This window comes from Cyprinus carpio, chromosome A15 (assembly GCF_018340385.1).
Source record: "Cyprinus carpio isolate SPL01 chromosome A15, ASM1834038v1, whole genome shotgun sequence".
Classification (NCBI taxonomy): Eukaryota; Metazoa; Chordata; class Actinopteri; order Cypriniformes; family Cyprinidae; genus Cyprinus; species Cyprinus carpio.
Genome location: NC_056586.1, coordinates 896,568 through 918,130, shown reverse-complemented (window position 1 = coordinate 918,130; position 21,563 = coordinate 896,568). Strand labels below are relative to the sequence as shown.

The window sequence follows — 21,563 nt, the reverse complement described above, 5'->3', positions numbered from 1 at the left end:
TCAGCCAATCACAATGCACTGTATAGCTGGCCAATCAGAGCACACCTCGCTTTTAACAACTAAGAACCTTTAAGAAATCAACGCGTTTCAGAAAGGTGGGGCACAGAGAAACAATAATGCACAGTATGTGGAAAATAATGTGTTTTAACCTTAAACCGTGTAAACACATTGCATTTCACCAAATACACAAAATAATGTTCTTTTTAGCAACGTCATATGACCCCTTTAAGCTGGGCATATACTGTGTGATTTCAGCAATATTTTGCGATTTTGCGTAAAACAAGCACATGGACTGAATCCGGAACTGTGTAGCTTCTATAGCTTCCGTCCATTCCACACACAACATAGCCATGGTTTAAGTTCTGTTTTTGTGAGGAGAAATACACTAAATGCCAGTTGCCTCTTGTTACACCCTATACACTGCACAAAAAAAGGTCAAATTCTGCATGATACAAATTTGGCCTGAGTCGTACGACTCAGAAATTGGCTCACAAACTGGCTCACAAAGTTTTCTGGTCTAATCTGAGTTTCGGGTGAAACTAAGTGTGCTCGGTGAGAATTAACAACATTTTAAAAATAAAGTGACGTGACATACAGCCAAGTATGGTGACCCATACTCAGAATTCGTGCTCTGCATTTAACCCATCCAAAGTGCACACACACAGCAGTGAACACACACCCGGAGCAGTGTGTATCATTATGCTGCGGTGCCCGGGGAGCAGTTGGGGGTCCGGTGCCTTGCTCAAGAGCACCTCAGTCGTGGTATTGCCGGCCCGAGACTCGAACCCACAACCTTAGGGTTAGGAGTCAAACTCTCTAACCATTAGGGCACGACATCCCCACTCCAAAACATTAATCTTTACACACTATTTAAGAAAATAGGCAGTTATGAATAATTATTTCCAAAATAATTATTTTAGAATAGTAATGGTAATGTTCAGTTGGCCTGAAACTAAATCCATCCACAAAGTGCAGGCTATGGCACTTCCATCTGAAATATTATTAGCAGCTGCAGTGAATGACTGTGAACAAATATAAACCCGACTGGGTTAAACACACCCAAACATATATGCTGTAATATCCAGTTCTTTCCTGTTGTAAAAGAAATTACAATGAGCTGAATTCAGACATTCCCTGAACTCTTGTCTATTCATCCGACCGACGACAGGGAATAAACACACAGCATTACCGCCCTCTGTTCCTCTTTCAATGTTTACTCAAGGCAAGCTTTAGATGGAATGTGTTTAATGAGTAAAACACTGAAGGGTATGGAGCGGAGCAGAATAACATCAGGTAGATTTATCTGTATACAACTAAACTTCATTATGCATTTAACAAATAAAATTGACATTCAGTTGCTAAAAAAATTAACAATGTCTGAACAATTTAAACAAACCTTCATACTGAAGCAGACTGGTGAACAGGTGTAACAGTCATAAATAACATGTTCTCAATGTAATAAATAACCCTGTAAAAGCCATCAAAGGAATGTGTTTTTGCAAAAGATAAATCTCTGCAATTCATTAGGTCCTGGGGCGAAGGGATTTGAATATGTAGGGAGTGGTGTTGCCTGCAGGGAACTTAAACCTGGTTAATAAAAATCCATATGACATGAGAACATGCTTCAGTGCAGAGTCACAGATGTTTGCCTGCCTGCTATCAGCATGTCCACATTATCAGAGGCGAACAGAGGGCAAATAAATCACTGTCACATAGGTCCCATTACATAGACATGTGTCTGTTCCCTAAATTACCAAATTACACTATTTGTGTCTAATTGTTAATGAATTGTATTTATTTATTTATTTTTAAATGTATTTTTAAGTAAAAAGCTAAAATCAGCCCATTGGGTAAGGTGGTCCTCAGAACTGGTACTGAATGGTTAAGTGGGGTAAGGTGGTATTTATTCTTGTTTAATCTGTGTATTTATAATGTTTCTGTTTAATATCAGATCTGACGACACTGCAGTACAGCCTCTCCTGTACACAGGTGTGCTATGAGTAACCAGCCAAATGAATGAGAACTGACAGAGAGATTGTCCTAAATATACATCTTAATGAATGAGGCTTCTGCTTATATATTTCTATGCTTCTTGCTAACTTTTCAATGCGGACCATATAGGATCTTTAATATAGGTAATGAGCTGGCTTCTTAGATTTGGTTTTCAATCTTTCTGTTTGTAATTGTTTTTACATCTAAACTTATTTGACCAATTTACCAGAACTTGTAAACTATATACTGCTTATTTCTCAGGTAAGAGGATCATCATGGGATAAAGTCATCAGCCTGGAATGCAGGGATCCTGGAATTCATACCTGATAAAGAGTATGATGGGGTAGTTGAACTATAGGGTCAATTATATTTAGGGTATGGTATATTTATTCTGAATAATGGTAAGTTTTGAAGAGGCATTTAAAACTTTCTCCAGTTAGAAAACAGAAGTGATTGTGTATTAGTTTTGGTGCAAATAATAGTGAGAAAAGGTGCACTGAAGAGGCAACAGTAGGATAACCCCCTAGGAAGGGAATGGACAATTGCTCTGTCCTTATCCTCCCTGACTGATTTGTCTCTAGTTTTGTTAGGGTCCGTCTCACTCCTTGTAGCAGGAGGCAGTACCTTCAACCCAATCAGGTTGCACAGGTAGTCCAGCTCCTCCTGGATGGCACATCCATACACTTCGCAAGGAGGTTTGGTCTGACTCCCAGCACAGTCTCAAGAGTATGGAGGAGATACCGGGAGACAGGCTGTTACATGAGGAGAGATGGACAGGTATCTGCTCCTTTGTGCAAGCCCAGCTCTGTGCAGCTCGACTGGCATTTGCCAGAGAACACTAGAATTGGCAGGTCTGTTCTCCTCACGGATGAGAGGAGGTTCACACTGAGCACGTGACAGATGTGAGAGAGTCTGGGGATGCTGTGAGGAATGCAGCATCATCAGCATGATGATCTTGAGGGTGGGTCAGTGATGCATGACAAAGCCCGGCCTCATGTGGCCAGAATGTGTAGGCAGTTTCTGGATGCCACTGACTGACCTTCATGTTCCCCAGACCTGAATCCAAATTGAGAACCTCTGGCACGTTATGTATTAGAGCATCCGAAGCTGCCAAGTAGCACCACAGACTGTCCAGGGGCCTCATTTATTAAAAGTGCTTACTTTGATCCTAGAGTGTGCATAAGCTAAATAGCCACACCAACATATTTATAAAAATGTTTTTTTTTTTTTTTACGTGGACTAGTACTTAGTGACACAACAGAACATTACTTTTCAGACATTGTCACATCACGCACCTGCAGTGCTTCTGTGAATGGAGAATAATAGAATAAAATTACATATATAAAAAAGGAATAAAACAGTCTTTCACTTAACACACGAACAAAACAAAAATTTAACAGTATAAATTTTTTTCTCTCAATGCAATTTTGCAATTTTTCAAAAATGATAGCATGCATGTTAAAAATAGCTTGTAAAAAAGAACTGTAAAACTCGTGGCCTTATGGTTAGAGAGTCTGACTTGTAACCCAAAGGTCGCAGGTTTGAGTCTTGGATTGTAGGTGGGAGGAGTGAATGACCAGCGCTCTCAACACCACGACTGAGGTGAGACTCTTCAGCAAGAACTGAACCCCTAACTGCTCCCCGGCTGCCCACTGCACTGTGTGTGTGTGTGTGTGTGTGTGTGTGTGTGTGTGTGTGTGTGTGTGTGTGTGTGTGTGTGTGTGTGTGTGTGTGTGTGTGTGTGTGTGTGTGTGTGTGTGTGTGTGTGTGTGTGTGTGTGTGTGTGTGTGAGTGTGTGTGTGTGTGAGAGTGTGTGTGAGAGAGAGACATATCAGGACACAACTTTGTATAATGACATGGGTATGTCACAGGTATTACAAGGAGAGGGTGACTGGACATAACCCATGTCCCCATTTTTCAAAACGCTTATAAACCATACAGAATGAGTTTTTTATAAAAGTAAAAATGCACAAAGTTTCCTGTAAGGGGTAGGGTTAGGTGTAGGGTTGGTGTAGGGCAATAGAACATACAGTTTGTACAGAATAAAAACCATTACGCCTATGGGATGTCCCCACAATTCACAAAAACAAACATGTGTGTGTGTGTGTGTGTGTGTGTGTATGTGTATACGTGTGTAAATGCGCATTTGGATGGGTGAAATGCAGAGCACATGCAAATGTACACCATACTTGGCTACACGTCAAGTCACTTTCAGTGAATTACAATATGGGTTTTGCATGACAAAATAAAGTGTGGAATTCCAGCGATGTTTGCTAATGGTGTTAAGGCACTAAAGAAGGTGAAGCTGTGAGTGGAACTTTGCTGTTATTTTTTGTCATTTTGAGTAAATCTGTCATTTTTTTCTTCACATTTTGCTTTTATAATTTAGTATGTGGGCCTTTTTTGCACTTTTGCCATTTTGGATTACTGCAGCCCAAGGTAACCACGTCTCGAACATCGCATCGAAAACAAAATATTTCATGTCTCATCACATTCCATTATGAATTGCATGAATCACATAAACCATATCTTCAATTTAAAATGGTGAGATTTGAGGAAAATTGTCAAGTAGTTTGCTTCACTGTATATTACTGTGTTTTTTTTTTTTTTTTTTTTTTTTACATTTTTAGCATAAAACAGTTGTCAACTTTTAAATAATTTCACTTCAGTCTTACCTTGCTCTTTCTTTCTTTTCTTTTAAATGCCATACCAGCTTCTAGGGCTATATTCATGGCGAGTATAAAGTGCAATCAATCAAAGACCTTGCTCTTTCAATGTTAAACTGATGCTTCATATATATATATATATATATATATATATATATATATATATATATATATATATATATATATATATAAAGTAGTTTTTCTAGGGATTTTATTGTGTAGGAGTATTGACACTAAAGGAAAATAAACACATAAAATCTGCAGTCTGTATATTTTAACTTACTTCATAGACAAGGTTCACATTGCCTTCATACACAAATTATATTAAAACAACGATACACTGCATCACTATTAAACATGTTTTTGTTTTTTTGACAAAAGCTTTGGTCAACATCAACTGGAGTTTAAATTTAACCATTGGGGAAAAATCCCATTTCTGTCATTTCCTAAATGAGCAATGAAACTCACATAGAGGCCATGCAAATTGACTGCATTTAATACCGTTGTGGAAGGAATTAAATATATTTTCCTGCTTTTTGAACTAATTTTAGATCAAGACTAGTTTCAGAGAAAGACATGAGAGGCTTAAAGGTGTAGCAGCCAAACCAGTCAATGGAAAAAACAAGAGAACATCCAAACAAAAGCTGATCTACTCTGTTTTTATAGAAGTGTTATGCACGGTTGCACACAGAAAAGGAAGAACACTCAAGAAACCTTCAAAACCACACGGCTGGACCTGCTGCTGGAGCAGTGAAAGCCTCTTACACCCAACAGTCTGTCCAGATTTGACCCAAACCTGTGTGAAATCAATGCATCACTGTAGCAACTTCTGAAGCAGACGAGTGAGTCTGTACGGGATGAGATCCATGCGGTCCTCCTTCCAGAAGGCATGATCCATAAATAAGTCTAAAGATTTACAAAATTCAATTCAAGTCATTCACTATGTACTGATTTCACCCTTCTGGATGTTCATTAAACAAACTCATTTGGTGTTTAATGACATGAGGACGAGTAAATGACACCATTTTCATTTTTGGGTCACCCATCCGTCTTATTTCTCAAGCACCTGTCACACAGAGACAGGGTTTAAGATGTTTTATTTACCGCAGCACATTAGGAAATGTTCTGAGGTGCTGTATATTAGTCAGTCATCATCTCGGCTCCTGCTCCACCGGTGGCGTCACTCAGGCTCAGATCCTCCATCATCTCCGTCAGAGAGATCCTGGGAGCGCCGTCGTCATCCGTCTCGCTCTCCACAGGGACCTTCGAAGCATCTGTACAGCCAGAATGATTCGGATATGAGTACAGCGTCGTGAGTGCTGGGGTGTTTCTTCACCTCTGAAGATGTTGACGTTCTTCCTCAGCATCTCATCTTCCTCCAGGTCCTCCAGGAATTCAGTGTATTGTCTATGATTACCATCAAACAGGCAACAAGTTAAATCAGAAAGAATAACGACTGATTTATGTTTGATTTATGTGCACACGTTTGTGTGTATCAGACGAAACCGTGTCATTCATTCAGACACATGTAGACTTATTAAACATGCACTGACTGCTGCCGCCACCTTTGGGTTAACAGCCAATCACACACCAGAGAAAGTGTAAAAATATCCAGATCTCATCATCAAACATTCACTGTGCTCTCGATATGATATTGTTTATCGCCCAGCCCCACCTTAACCTTAAGTGTGTTTCACGGTAGAGCAGGAGAGAATACATCACACACACTCTTTCTTACAGAATTTATTAATCAAAATTAAGAAATGCTGGAGAGGCATTGTTCATTGTTAACTAATGTTAATAAAACTTTATAGTAAATTGTTATTCCAATATTTCAATTGTACATTTGTTGATGTAAAAAAACAATTTATACGCTATCTGTTCTTGATAAGCAGATGTTTCACGCAAACATGTCTGTCATATTTCATCCCAAAATCACAAAGGAAAAAAACTGCATTTAGAAAGCGAAGCTTATGTTTAGGATCATTTCCATACTTTACATTATACCATTCCTCACACATGACCATTAATGTAAAAGTCTCAATGCTTCCAGGTTTGCATGGCTTTGCAATTCTCATTTTTCTCAATAATTCTCCTCACTGCAATTTTTGTCTATTGTATTGCGAATACAACTATGATTTATTAATGCTTTTGTTTTGCATTATAGTAGTAGTAGGGCACTATGAAATCCCTTTCATTTTGTTTTTTACCAAACTCAGTTTTTTAAATTTTTCTGGAATTTTGTTTTAATGGTTAAATTAAATCGTATTAATCAAAAAGCATGTACGGTATAATTGAAATCATAAAACTTACACAATTCATTTAAAGTTTAAAAAAAGTTACATTTTTAGGGCCCTATTTGTATCAAATTCTTTTTGTTTCTTTTTTTTGTACCAAAAATTCTGTGTTTTCCATTTTAATTTTCTGGATTCCATTTTAATGGTTTGATGAAATTTTAATAATCAAAAGCACATGTAATTAACTGATTTTATTAAAGAAAAAAAGAATTTATTATTATTAAAAAAAATTAAATATTGTGTTGTGCATTTAAATTTTTCTGGTAAATAAATGAAGGCATAAAACATTAATTTATCTTTTATTCAAATGAAAATTAAACAAACCCTTCCTTTTTTGGCAAACAAAGTTATGCACAACTGACGTTTATAGTTATATTTAAAACATGGAAGAAAAATTTTGATTATTCCTTAAGAAAAAAAAAGAAGTTTGAATAATATTTTTAGTAGTACACAGCAAAATCTCCAGTGTTAATTTAACACTCTGAGTGTGGACTCATATAAACACTGAAGTAGTGTTAAAAGTAACACTGAAGCAGTGTTGAAGTTAATGAGATAATTAGGAGATTAATTGAGGTATGATTGACTATTATTGAAGACACCTGATGTTAACAAGCAGAATCACCAAAGAATAAAATCACAAGTTGTGTGTCACCATTATAGTGGTCAGTGTTTGCTTTAGTTGGGATCTTGACCCTTAAGTGGTTAACTTCAGGTTTTGTGTGGCTGTGATAACTGCGTTATAACAGACAGACAAACCAGAGGAAATGTGGTCATGTGTTGTTGGTTATGTTTTGGATCTGAATACTTGAGTTGGATTGTCTTTATTTATTACATAAGTTAAATGAAAAAAAACAAGACCTTGCATTTTTGTCCTAATCAGACCGATGTTTTTAAAAGTTACAGCTACATAATAAATAAATAGTTTTTTATTTAGACACACAGACATCAAGAATCAGCGTGAGCATCACAACAATGGTGACCATCAAAAAAGCATGTTATAGCCAATAAAAACTCATCATTTTTGCCGGTTTTTATGTGACTCTTTAGTATCTAGTTTTGTGATGTTCAGAGTTGATCTGTTTATCTGAATATGCTGTTTGTCACCATTGTTGAGATTCATACACTGATTCTTGATGTCTGTGTGTGCCTAAAATAATGAATCGAAAAAAAAAATCAGAACAGTTTGCGAGGGACCCTTACAAAATGTATAACAGATACAGACTTTTTCACTGTGGCATCAAAAGTTATTATATTCAATCAAGGAAATATAACTCAGATAAAAGACTCTGAATGAGTTCAATGATTCAGGTCACATAATGATTACATTAAAACATAATCATCACCACCTGATGACTTTCACTCTCGGCTTATCTGTCTGTTATAACTCAGTTATATCAGCCAAACAAAATTTAATGTTAAAAAGTCAAGGGTCAAGATCCCAAGTAAAGCAAACACTGACCACTATAATGGTGACACACAAATTGTGATTTTCTCGTTTGGTGATTCTGCTTGTTAACATCAGGTGTCTTCAATAATAGTCAATCATACCTCAATTAATCACCTAATTATCTCATTAACTTTAACACTGCTTCAGTGTTACTTTTAACACTACTTCGGTGTTTATATGAGTCCACACTCAGAGTGTTAAATTAACACTGGGGATTTTGCTGTGTAGAAGTACTATCAAGACATTAAGTAATATATTTGTCACAGTTTCTTCAAGTTAAACCGAACTTTAATTTTGACGGGTTGCTGTGAAGACATTTAAGTTTCTGTTTGTATATGATATGAAGATAGGTTTTATCAAAAGAAACAGTAAAATGCTCATGAAGTGACTCAGAGCAGTTCTAAAGATTGTTTGTGTTCATATATTATTGAGACTAAATACAACTCGAGCGTCACGAAATGAAACCACACAGCTGCGCCTTTCATTCACACAAAGTTCTGTGTTATACACTGAATTGTAAAGATGTGACTGTGACTGTCTTACCACGTCAGGAACATGGTGAGGGTTCATCTTATTGAGGAACTCATCATTGATATTGGCATTGGCAAAATCAAAGCTGGGGTAAAAACAGGAGCATGTTGCGATCAACTCATTGAGCTGTTTTCATGCATTAAATGACTGAAGCGGTCATGTGACGGATGTGAACTGACCCCAGCACCAGATCTCCGATGTTCAGCAGGTGACCCAGGAACGTTCTGCAGTGATACTGATGACTGGAGTCCATCTCTGACGTCTTCTGAACCCAAACCTCAGCCAACACACACACACACACACACACACACACACACACACACACACACACACACACACACACACACGTCACTGGATTTGCAGAAGTACAATCAAACGCACCAAATCCATTTATCCTGTTAGTGCAAGGGTGTGTAGTACATCAGAAACACAACACAATCAATCAGAATCAAGGCAATCTCTATTCAATAAAAGTGCAATGCATCCGATCAGTTCTCTTTCTCAGGGATGCTGAGAAATCTAAATCTGCAAGCAAACCATGTGAGAGGACGTACTTTTAACACAGTGATCATGATGAACCGTTTGACCATCATCGTGCCATGCTGGAGCCACTCTGTGCTTCTGGTTTATTGGAGTTTGTAGGTGTTTTCACCAGAGCAAGCCTGACGTCTCTTACCTTGCTGGACTTGAGGCCGGCGCCGGCTCCTAAGCGCTGGTCTCTGATGATGTGGATGTCCATGACGATGAACTCCTCCAGCTACTGTGGGCTGCACAGACTGCTGAACGGATGACGCCAGAATGTGTTCCCATCCACCTCAGCGCCTGAAATCAAACACACTCACAATAAATCAAACATTACGCTGCACTTCTACCATTAAGGGTTAGTAAGACTTTTTTGAATGAAGCTCACCAAGGCTGCATTCATTTGATCAAAAATACAGTAAAAACAGTAATAATATATTACAATTTAAAATAACTATTTTCTGTGTGCATATCTGTTAAACTGTAATTTATTTCTGTGATGCGCTGCTGTATTTTCAGCATCATTACTCCAGTCTTCAGTGTCACATGATCTTCAGAAATCATTCTAATATGCGGATTAATTTTAAATATTGGAAACAGTTTTGCTCTTCATATTTTTTTTGGGAACATGTGACATTTTTTTTCAGGATTCTTTAATGAATAAAAAGTTAAAAAGAACAGCATTTATTCAAAACAGAAATCTTTTGTAACAATATACACTACCGTTCAAAAGTCTGGGGTCAGCACATTTGTTTTCTTTCTTTTTCTGAAAGAAATTAATACTTTTATTCAGCAAAGATGTGTTAAACTGATAAAAAAAAAAGTGACAGTAAAGACACAGTGTTAGAAAAGGTTTCAGCCAGAGTACTAATGAAACACAAAAGGAGAAAGCATATTACAGCAGCTTTAATAGACCTGCACTGGTTACCAGTCCATCAAAGAACTGATTTTAAGATTCTTTTATTGGTTTATAAAACACCGCACAATCTGGCAGCTCTGTACCTTTCACACGCTCCGTTTAGAAATGTCCCGAATCGTAGTTTAGGATCCTCTAGAGCTAGTCATAAACCATCTGGTGCACATCTGTCTCGTGTGAAAGGTCTGACAGGAGACGATCTCGAGCTCTGCAGGGTGTTGGGGTCAATCAGGTGTATAGAGCTGGTGACCCGGATGCAGACACACACCTGACCCATGTTCCCCAGACTCTGGGCGAGCCGTGGAGACAGACACACCACGTTATTCTGCCAGAAACAGAAAAGCAACACACATATGAGGTTTTTTATTGTCTAAAGCTATGCATTACATGTGAAATCATTCGGTGTGTGTGCGTGTGTGTGAGTGAGTGTGTGAGTGTGTGTCTGTGTGAAAAGTTGAAGCTAGAAGACAGAATAAGGCGTCATGTTTAAAAAAAAAAAAACTCATTCTATATCAACAGAGCACCAGAAAATAGAACAAAATAAAAAGCATTCATCCAGCATGAAAACACATTCAATTCAATTCAAGTTTATTTGTATAGTGCTTTTTACGATACAAATCATTGCAAAGCAACTTAAGAAAATTAAGTTTCTACAATATTTAGTGATCACATGTGAAATAGGGGTGGGCGATATGATCTAAACCTTATTTCACGGTAAGAAAACTTTTATTTCACGATAACGATTTATATATATGTCGATATAGCTTTTTAAATTATTATTAAAAGTAAGAAAAAGCAAATTACAACACACATAAATATAAAATAAACTTAATTTATTCAGCTACAGTAGGTTTATTTAACATGTGGTAAAAAATATTACAGAAACTGAATAAAGTGCATAAATAAAACACAGCATAGTCTTCACGGTATCAATCAAACATGACTAACATTAATAATGCAGACAGCAGCAGGTAAATAAGGCTGCTGTCCCTTTAAGACCGACTGCACGGATCCAATATACTGAAACCCATCTGGTTTTCACATTTATTTAACATAACTGACTGAGATTACTTTAATACACCACACGACGGGCATTATGACATAACTGTGTGCATATTTGACCATTCAAGCACAAGAGAGATCTATTTTTGTGATCACATGCTGTCTGAGAGAGGCACTATCGGAGTGTGTGTGTGTGTGTGTGTGTGTGTGTGTGTGTGTGTGTGTGTGTGTCAGTCACACCACATTGAGCTCTTTTTCACTGCTTATTGCACTTAATAACTATCAAGTGAGACCCGCTCTTTATTTTCACATCCATGCATGTTTCCTTATCACTCAAAGGTGAGTTTAAACAGTACTGTGTGAATCATTCCAGATGATTTCAGAATGATCCAAGGCTCAACCAGAGCGTGTGGTGCTTACCTTACACACAGGAACGAGCTCCGCCGAGAAGGTGCTTTTGTAGTTGTAGGTATTGGAGTGAACATCATGAGAGATCAACCGCTGGGACGCCTTCGACCTGAACAAACAACACTCACTGTTATTAGACCAAAACTAGCGTCATGACAGAGCTTCGGTTAGATACAAGCTATCAGCTCTCGCCCAACTCACTGACTGTTTCGACACGTCTGGAATCGAAGTTGAACTGAAGACCTTTCTCTTTATTCCAATCCAACAGTACAGATGCACAGACTAACTAAGAAGTCCACCATCTTCTGAGCATGCTGCTTAGAGGCGTAGTAGAAGTCAATGCCCTCTGGAAGCACACAGGCATGAATATTAAACAGCAGGACGATGGGTCAGGCTCCGAGCGGCACAAGAACTCACGACACAGCATCCTGATGACAAACACTGAGGGAAACATACCATGGATCTCTTTGATCCGCACTGTGCTCTGATGCAGCTTGTGTTTCAAAATCAGCTGCTCCAAGTAGTAAAACGTCTTTTTGTGGACAGTCTGAAAAAAAATAAAAAATAGAAAACTTCAACAACAAAGCTTTAAATAATAAACACACAGTTGGTGGTTCCCATTGACTTTCATAGTAGGAAAAGAAATACTATGGAAGTCAATGGGAACCACCAACTGTTTGATTACCAGCAATCTTAAAAATATAAAAAAAAAAAAAAAACAACTAAAACATGTCCATAACTACACTAAAATGAGTAAACGAATAAATGCAACATGCCCACAAAAAATGTCCCTTTAATGCCAGCAGCAGGAATACTGGGCTGCTGTCACTTTAAGACCCACTTAACACAAAGACAATATCTCTGTTAAGTCAAATTTGATAAATGACAATTCACCCTTCAATGCAACCTAAGATTTCATTAGATATTTTAGGATTAATATTATTAAATGTAATCGGGGTTGCCAAGTCTGTGGTTTTCCTGCTGTTGCCGCGGGCTGAAGTGACCCCAATTACGTTATATTTAGCCCCTGAAATGCAAATTTTGCAATAGGAACCATACCAAAAACATGTATTGTACTTGTATTTTACCCTCTGAACGCCTCTGGCCTAGTCTTGGGCTAGTTTTGACTAGCAATTGGACAGGTTTTGATGTGAAAACCTGGCAACCCTGTGCATAATAGCTTAAAACTAAAGAAAATCCGGGCACTTATCAGCCCTGGCCTTACACCAGTCAATGCTGATTTTGTGCTGCAACCCTCATCTCTAGGCGTGTACCTTCTGTCTGACTTGCACAACTGCTTTCCAGAAGTCTTTGGCCTCCACTCGATGACAGTCCTCACACATCTGAGGCTGAATCACAAACTCCACCATGAACACCTTCTGCAGAATGGCTCCGTTCATGACCTACAGACACATCAGTCTCACTGAAACACTGCCAACCTGGAGCCACCTCAGTCTAGAGACCCCCTGCGTTACCTCTTTCTGGATGCTCAGCTTCATCTTGATTCTTTTCGAGTGCGGCTCCGTCCATAAGAAGCCAGCATCGATGAGTCTGACCTTGATGGAGATAAACGAAACACACGGTGAACTCAGCATTAGCTGTCCTCGATGTTGTTATGCCCTTATTAGGGAGCAACAATGAAGGAGGAAAAAGCGGTTTCGGCGGTTAGAATACTCTCTTTATTTTCAGTCTCCATAACAAAGACTATCTCTCAAACTCTCGCAACGCCGATCAACATCACGGTCCTGGCCAGGGATCGATGTAACTGAAAGGAACGCCCCCGAGGACGCCCAACAGGAAGCTCTTATCAATAGGCACACCTGTGCACCGGTGCACCCAATCCACCTGATTACCTCACAGCTCCGCAGCACACCTGTAGGGGGAGAACAAACACACACCAGACACGGCAGAGAAGATAATACAAAGTACAGCCGTGACATCCCCCACTTAAGAAAAGGAAACCAATAGGTTTCCGCCAACAATACTTAAACACTTATAACCGCACCAACACATAACTTTATTATAGGCCTATACATACATAACCAACAAAATCTTCCCCCACATGGATAGAGTAAAAAAACAAACCTGTTAACTAGTAATCCAAGGCAACCCTTTACAAAAATGTTCTACAAGGGTGCCCTAGACAGCGCGTCGGCCACTACATTTTCCAAGCCCTTCACATGCCTAACATCCAAATGAAAGGGCTGAAGAAACAGGCACCAACGCATCAGCCGTTGATTTGGACTTTTAAAGGAATGTAAAAATGTAAGCGGGTTATGATCACTATAAACTATTACTGGTGCGCTGTTCCCACCAACATACACTTCGAAATGTTGGAGTGCCAAAATTAACGCAAGCGCCTCTTTTTTTCAATTGTGGAGTAGTTCTTTTGATAACTATTGAACTTCCGTGAGAAAAAACAAACCGGCCGTTCAATCCCCACATCATCCTCTTGAATTAGCACTGCCCCTGCTCCCTCCTTACTGGCATCTACCTGAATTTTGAATGTTTTCTCCAGCTGAGGTGCCATTAGGACAGGGAGTCGTGGTTAACAACGATTTCACTGCCTCAAAGGCATTCTGACAAGACTCAGACTAAACAAATAGGACTTTAGCTTTCAATAGGTCCGTCAAAGGGGCAACGACCGTCGAGAAATTCCTACAGAAACAACGGTAGAAACCTACCAGACCTAGAAAGCTCTTTAACTCCTTTTTAGTGACTGGAACAGGATATTCATCTATTGCTCTCACCTTCTCCCTCACTGGACGCACCTGTCCTTGATACGTTACTGTTGCTCCTGCAAACTCACACTTAGCAAGATTCAACGTAAGATTTACATGAGAGAGACGGACTAAAAGCAAGCGTAAACGTTCCAGGTGTTCTGACCATGTATCACTTACCACAATCGTATCATCCAAATAAACCGTCACGCCTTTTAGCCCCGCAATAACCCTATTCATCATTCTTTGAAACGTCGCCGGTGCGTTTCGAAGACCGAAACTCATGACCCGGTAAGAAAATAATCCATTAGATGTTATAAACGATGAAACCTCGCGCGCGCGCTCTGTCAACGGAATCTGCCAATAGCCCTTAAGTAAATCCAATTTTGTCACAAATTTTGCGGCACCGACCTGATCGACACAGTCCTCCATTCTCGGCAGAGGAAAGGAGTCTGGTTTTGTAACAGTATTCAGTTTCCTCTAATATGTACAAAAATGAGACGTACCGTCAGATTTTTTTACCAACAAACACGGCGAGGACCAGCTGGAAAATGAAGGCTTGGCTAATATGTTATCCAGCAAATACTGGACTTCCTTTTCTAAAACCTCTCGTTTATTCAGCGGAACCCTGTAAAAATGTTGACGGACAGGAGCAGCTTCGCCCACCTCGATATCATGCTCCATTTCCGTCGTTTGAGTTGGAACATCCGAGAACAGCTCCGGGAACTCCGAAAGCAAACTAATCAATTCTTGACTATGTGTCGCATCTAAATGTTTAAGATTAGAAGGCAGATTTTTCAACGTTTCAGAATTCTTTAAACGACCTAGTAACACGCCGTCATCAGGAGATTTTAATTCGTCCACAGGCATACTCATCATGTCCTGTGTAACACCTGCCTGAGGGGAGCTGTCCACTAGCACCACCGGCGCCACTGGCTTTGAAACCAATCGGCTACGCTGATAATAAGGCTTAAGGAGATTTACATGACAGACTTGGGATCTCTTTCTTCGGTCTGGCGTCAGAATCATGTAATTATCCATGGCCCCGCAATGTATTATCTCATACGGGCCAGTATATTTGGCTTGGAACGGGGAATCTACTACAGGCAGAAGCGCGATGACCTGATCTCCAACGCTAAACTTCCGATGTTCAGTGTAACGGTCAAACAGCTTTTTCATTTTCCCCTGAGTTTTATTTAAACATTTTCCAGCTAACTCCCCAGCTAATGAAAGCCGACGACGGAAACCCAGTACGTACTCTGACAATTTTTCAGGTGGTTCTGAATCAATCCATTGATCATATAAGACAGCTAATAACCCCCTGACTTTGTGTGCAAAAACCAGCTCGTTTGGGCTAAAACCAATACTCTGTTGCGTAACTTCCCTGGCTGCTAACATCAACCACGGCAGACCTTCTTCCCAGTCCCGCTGCATTTCCAGACAGTAGGCTCTCAATAATGATTTTAACGTAGAATGAAAACGCTCAAGTGCCCCTTGACTCTGGGCATGGTATGCTGTTGACATTATGTTTAATACCCAGCTCGAAAAGCACCTCCGCAAACAATTTCGAAGTGAAATTACTTCCTTGGTCTGATTGGATAATTTTCGGTAATCCAAAAATAGACACAAACTGAGTGAGCGCTTTCACAATAGATTTTGTATTAATTGAGCGCAATGGATACGCAGCTGGATAACGCGTAACTTGACACATCACTGTCAACAAGTACTCACTTCCAGCTTTCGAGCGAGGAAGTGGACCAACACAATCAATAATAAGGTGTTCGAACGGTTGACATACAGCCGGAATTGGACGCAGAGGAGCTGGCTTCAACGACTGGTTCGGTTTACCAGTAAGCTGGCATGTGTGACAGGTCTTAATAAAACTGCCAACGTCCTTTTTAATACGAGGCCAGTAGAAATAGCGAAGAACTCGGCCATACGTTTTCTGAACACCAGCATGACCGGCAAGCTGATCGTGGGCCATTTTTAACACCAACGAGCGAAATTTTACGGGTATCACGACCTGAATGACAGAACCTCCCATACCATCAATAGCATGCGGGGACCACTTCCTCAATAAAACCCCCTGTTCAATAAAATAGCCTTGTGCTCTGTCACGAATTTCATTGCCGTCAACAACCTGTTCAAATTGTGGTTTTAATGTTTCATCATTCTGCTGTTCAACTGACAACTCTTCCTGAGAAACCACGATGGGATAATCCTTCAAAACAAAACACGATTCAATTTCACCGATTTTTTCTTCAGCTCTAGTTTGAGCCCCAGAACGAGTCACGGCACACGCAACGAACACTTTCGGAAACTGTTGCGCACTCTCATCCGGACCATCAGTACAGGACGGTTCATCAGTCACAACCAGAGAGGGCGATTCATTAACCCAAACGCGTCCCCCGGCTAAATTATTTCCTAGAATCAGAGAAACGCCATCAACCGGTAGAATAGGGCGTATACCAAGATCCACCACCCCATGCACTAGGTCACAGATCAAATCGACTTTATGCAGGGGTACAGATAATGTATTAAGCCCAATTCCGCAAATCAGCAGTGAACTACCAGTGTGCGACTCAGCTGAGAAGGGTAACAGACTCCAAAATAAATGACTCGGATGAGCCCATGTCCCAGAGAATTTTCACAGCTACTTTCTCAACACCACCTGGAAGCGACACAAAACCATTAGAAATAAATGGTTCAAATAACTGCTGGTGATTCTCTACATTCTTGGGCGCTACCCCCGGTATTCCTTTCAAAACCCCGGCCTGATTTACCACAGGAACAGAAGTAGCCAGGACAGCCGGCTTCATGGAATGGCCGTGTCTAACAAATTTTACACTTGAATTCTTTGACTTAAGCACTGGACAATTCGACTTCCAATGTCCTTTACCCAGACAATAATTGCAGTTATCATAGTCACTTGATGTTTTTTTTAAAAAACCGCCTGGCTGGGCCCACAGGGACAACGGAAGAATTGACCCGTGTATGAACCTGACGTTCACTAAATCTTTCAACATAGGGCTTATGAATAAGTTCCCAATCATCCACCAGCAGTGCAGCTTCTGAAGCAGTTTTAACCTGACGCTCCGCAACATAAGTAGCTACAATTTCAGGAAGTGTATTTCTGTATTGTTCAAATAAAGTTAACTCTCTCAGCTTATCCATTGTTGTACTATATGCCGCTGTACACCAAAGACCAAACTGCACAGTCAATCCTCTTACGAACTCAACATTCGTTTCATTCAACTTTCGCTGTAACGTACGAAAGTGTTGCCGATAACTCTGGCACACGCTCATTTATTTTCAACACCGCCGCCTTAATGGCTTCATAATTCTGGCTGTCAGCATCAGATAGCGTAGATCAGTGTCACACGACCCAACATAATAAAACGCACTGAAGCAACATAGCGCGTTCAACATTACTCCATTTACACGCTACTGCGACTCGCTCAAACAGGAGAAAAAAAATCTCCACCTCAGACTCATTAAACGGCGGTACCAAACGCAAATTATGTGCCACACTTAGTTTCGTCGAACCAATATCAAAATCTGCACCCACCGGCTTACCTTCGTGTAAATCTAGTCGATGCCTTTCAATCTCCAAACGCACCTTGTCACATTCCAAGCGGCGCTTCTCACACTCAGTATCACGTTGTATCATCAACAAACTCTTTCTGCTGCTCAAATGAAAGAGTGCTTAACTCCGGCAATGTAAGAGTAGTCGGCGTCCACTCAGCTCTGCCGGACGGCGAAAGAGCAGTCGCACCAAGAGTGCTTAAATCAGGCAATGCAGCTAAATCAGGCACCCTAGATTTTCTTCTCAATATTTTAAGATCACACAGCGCATTCTCAATAATTAATTTAATTCCATCTTTTGACCTTTTTTGATTATAAGTTAGCTCGATTTTATAATGCGCAGCTAATTCTAATAATTGCTCTTTGGTCATTCCCTCTAACAATTCCTCTGACGGAGACTGAGAAAACGTTTAAATTACATCGGTGGCCATAATTACCATTAATCACGCTTACAAAACACTCGCTAAACAAATATAAAACTATACAAAAAAAAAACTAAATATATATATATATATATATATATATATATATATATATATATATATATATAATATTTTTTTTTTAAACTGACAAATCAGAATTTAAAGAAACTAAACCATCCGTTTAACTAAATAAACCCTAGTCTTCAGTTGGCCCAAGACCGGGTACTTACGCACTAACTCCCGTAAGTTTGGGAAGACGACCAATTGCCGAGTCGCCCCCCAAACCTCGGATGTGCTCCCGAGACAACTGCTCTAAGCCCCGAGCCAACCAAAAATAACAAACAAAAATAAAAAAAACTACGTGCCCAAAGACACGTACTAACCCTACCCGGAAGGTTTGTTCTTTAAATGCTCCCAACAAATTATGTTATAGAACCTAACAAACTAATAGAGCGTTCCAACTTTATCAATTTACAAATAGGCGGATAATATACAAATGTATTCAATTCAAACATCCTACCTTTTATCCTCCTTCAAAGACAATAGTCTTTCAATCCAAAATTTGCACGAATCCATACCCAAATTTTATTTGACGAGCCCCCAACTGTTACGCCCTTATTAGGGAGAAACAATGAAGGAGGAAAAAGCGGTTTCGGCGGTTAGAATACTCTCTTTATTTTCAGTCTCCATAACAAAGACTATCTCTCGCAACGCCGATCAACATCACGGTCCTGGCCAGGGATCGATGTGACTGAAAGGAACGCTCCACGAGGAAGCCCAACAGGAAGCTCTTATCAATAGGCACACCTGTGCACCGGTGCACCCAATCCACCTGATTACCTCACAGCTCCGCAGCGCACCTGTAGGGGGAGCACAAACACACACCAGACACGGCAGAGAAGATAATACAAAGTACAGCCGTGACAGATGTGATGAGGATGATTCTGTGAGTTACCCACCTTTGCCATGGAAGCCTTGAGTTTCTTAAGGCACAGAGCCAGAAGCTCCCTGGACTCCAGAGCGCACTGGAGCCATGTCCCCGGAGGCTGCAGGTACCTACACACACACAACAAGCCCTCCTTTAAATCCATATTCTGGTTAATCCTTTACTTCAGTTCCTAAAAAGAGGCCGACATGATTTAGAGCTGTGAGCAGTGTTCCTGTACACGTGTGATCATATTCTGAATGAACTACAACATGCATGTTCTCCTCCCACTATTCCTGCAGAAAAACTGGAGAAGTGTTCAAAACAATGGGTCTCTTCACTAAAAACCGCATTTATTCACATGAGAGAAGTTGAAGTTGCTTAAGATCGAAGGGCACGTTTAAAAAGCAGTCTGCTTTTGTAAAATAACTTTACTTTAGTAAAACTGTTGTAAATTCTTTTGTACTGCTAAGTTTGTTTTTAATGTCTGTCATTTATAGAAACTCAAAAAAAATCAAAATAACATTAAAAAAACAATCCTAAAAAATAAACCAACTGGAAATTTTCAAGTTTGCAAAATTTCTGGAATATTTCCGAAACTTACTGGAAATTTCTCACCTTTTTGCAACCCTAGTCATTTACTTTGACTCTCATATTTGGACTAGAAGTCTATGTATAAACTTGTCTTAACACATTTAAAAGGCCCCAGATTATGTGATTTTTGCACACATGTGCTTTCAGCTGTTTCTATATTTACATTTATGCATTTAGCAGAGCTTTTATCCAAAGCAACTTACAGTGCATTCAGGTTAACATTTTTTTTTTACCTAACATGTGTTCCCCTGGGACTCGAACCCACAACCTTTGCGCTGCTAACACAATGCTCTACCACTGAGCCACAGGAACACTATATATATATATTTATTTTTTTTTTAATGTGAAAGTTATGAGTAACGAAGTCATTTCAGTTCTTGACGAGAGAACATAAAGATCAAGATGTAGTTAATAAGAGTTTTGTGACGCTTTCGTCTGCTTTTTATGATCTGTCTGTTATATACTCCTCATTAAGCATTTCTCAGCTTCTCACTGTCAGAGACGTGGTGAGGGTTTATGGGGTCAGTCACCGTTCACACTGCCTGCAGAAATGGACTGAGACTTGTTTGGGGATTGCTTCTGAGATGTCCACTCTGCTCCTCAAGCAGGACACGCACATGTTGGCAATGCCACACATACAGGTCCTTCTCAAAAAATTTGCATATTGTGAAAAAGTTCATTATTTTCCATAATGTAATTATAAAAATTAAACTTTCATATATTTTAGATTCATTGCACACCAACTGAAATATTTCAGGTCTTTTATTGTTTTAATACTGATGATTTTGGCATACAGCTCATGAAAACCCAAAATTCCTATCTCAAAAAATTAGCATATCATGAAAAGGTTCTCTAAACGAGCTATTAACCTAATCATCTGAATCAACTAATTAACTCTAAACACCTGCAAAAGATTCCTGAGGCTTTTAAAAACTCCCAGCCTGGTTCATTACTCAAAACCGCAATCATGGGTAAGACTGCCGACCTGACTGCTGTCCAGAAGGCCATCATTGACACCCTCAAGCGAGAGGGTGAGACACAGAAAGAAATTTCTGAACGAATAGGCTGTTCCCAGAGTGCTATATCAAGGCACCTCAGTGGGAAGTCTGTGGGAAGGAAAAAGTGTGACAAAAAACGCTGCACAACGAGAAGAGGTGACCGGACCCTGAGGAAGATTGTGGAGAAGGACCGATTCCAGACCTTGGGGGACCTGCGGAAGCAGTGGACTGAGTCTGGAGTAGAAACATCCAGAGCCACCGTGCACAGGCGTGTGCTTTTTTGAACCAGAAACAGCGGCAGAAGCGCCTGACCTGGGCTACAGAGAAGCAGCACTGGACTGTTGCTCAGTGGTCCAAAGTAATTTTTTCGGATGAAAGCAAATTTTGCATGTCATTCGGAAATCAAGGTGCCAGAGTCTGGAGGAAGAGCTGGGGAGAAGGAAATGCCAAAATGCCTGAAGTCCAGTGTCAAGTACCCACAGTCAGTGATGGTCTGGGGTGCCATGTCAGATGCTGGTGTTGGTCCACTGTGTTTTAT

General features: G+C 39.9%; 1 protein-coding gene across 1 annotated transcript; it reads right to left on the bottom strand.

Annotated features, from left to right (window-relative positions):
• Positions 1-4,990: 4,990 nt before the first annotated feature.
• On the bottom strand, positions 4,991-20,664 carry LOC109109552 (60S ribosomal export protein NMD3). Its single transcript, XM_042770710.1, is given in 14 exon segments — positions 4,991-5,932; positions 5,995-6,084; positions 7,006-7,039; positions 8,871-9,018; positions 9,113-9,224; positions 9,609-9,755; positions 10,579-10,696; positions 11,794-11,904; positions 12,069-12,127; positions 12,238-12,328; positions 13,056-13,184; positions 13,257-13,337; positions 19,468-19,564; positions 20,558-20,664. Coding segments are annotated over 14 exon segments (1,458 nt in total). The 3' UTR covers positions 4,991-5,798.
• Positions 20,665-21,563: the final 899 nt, after the last annotated feature.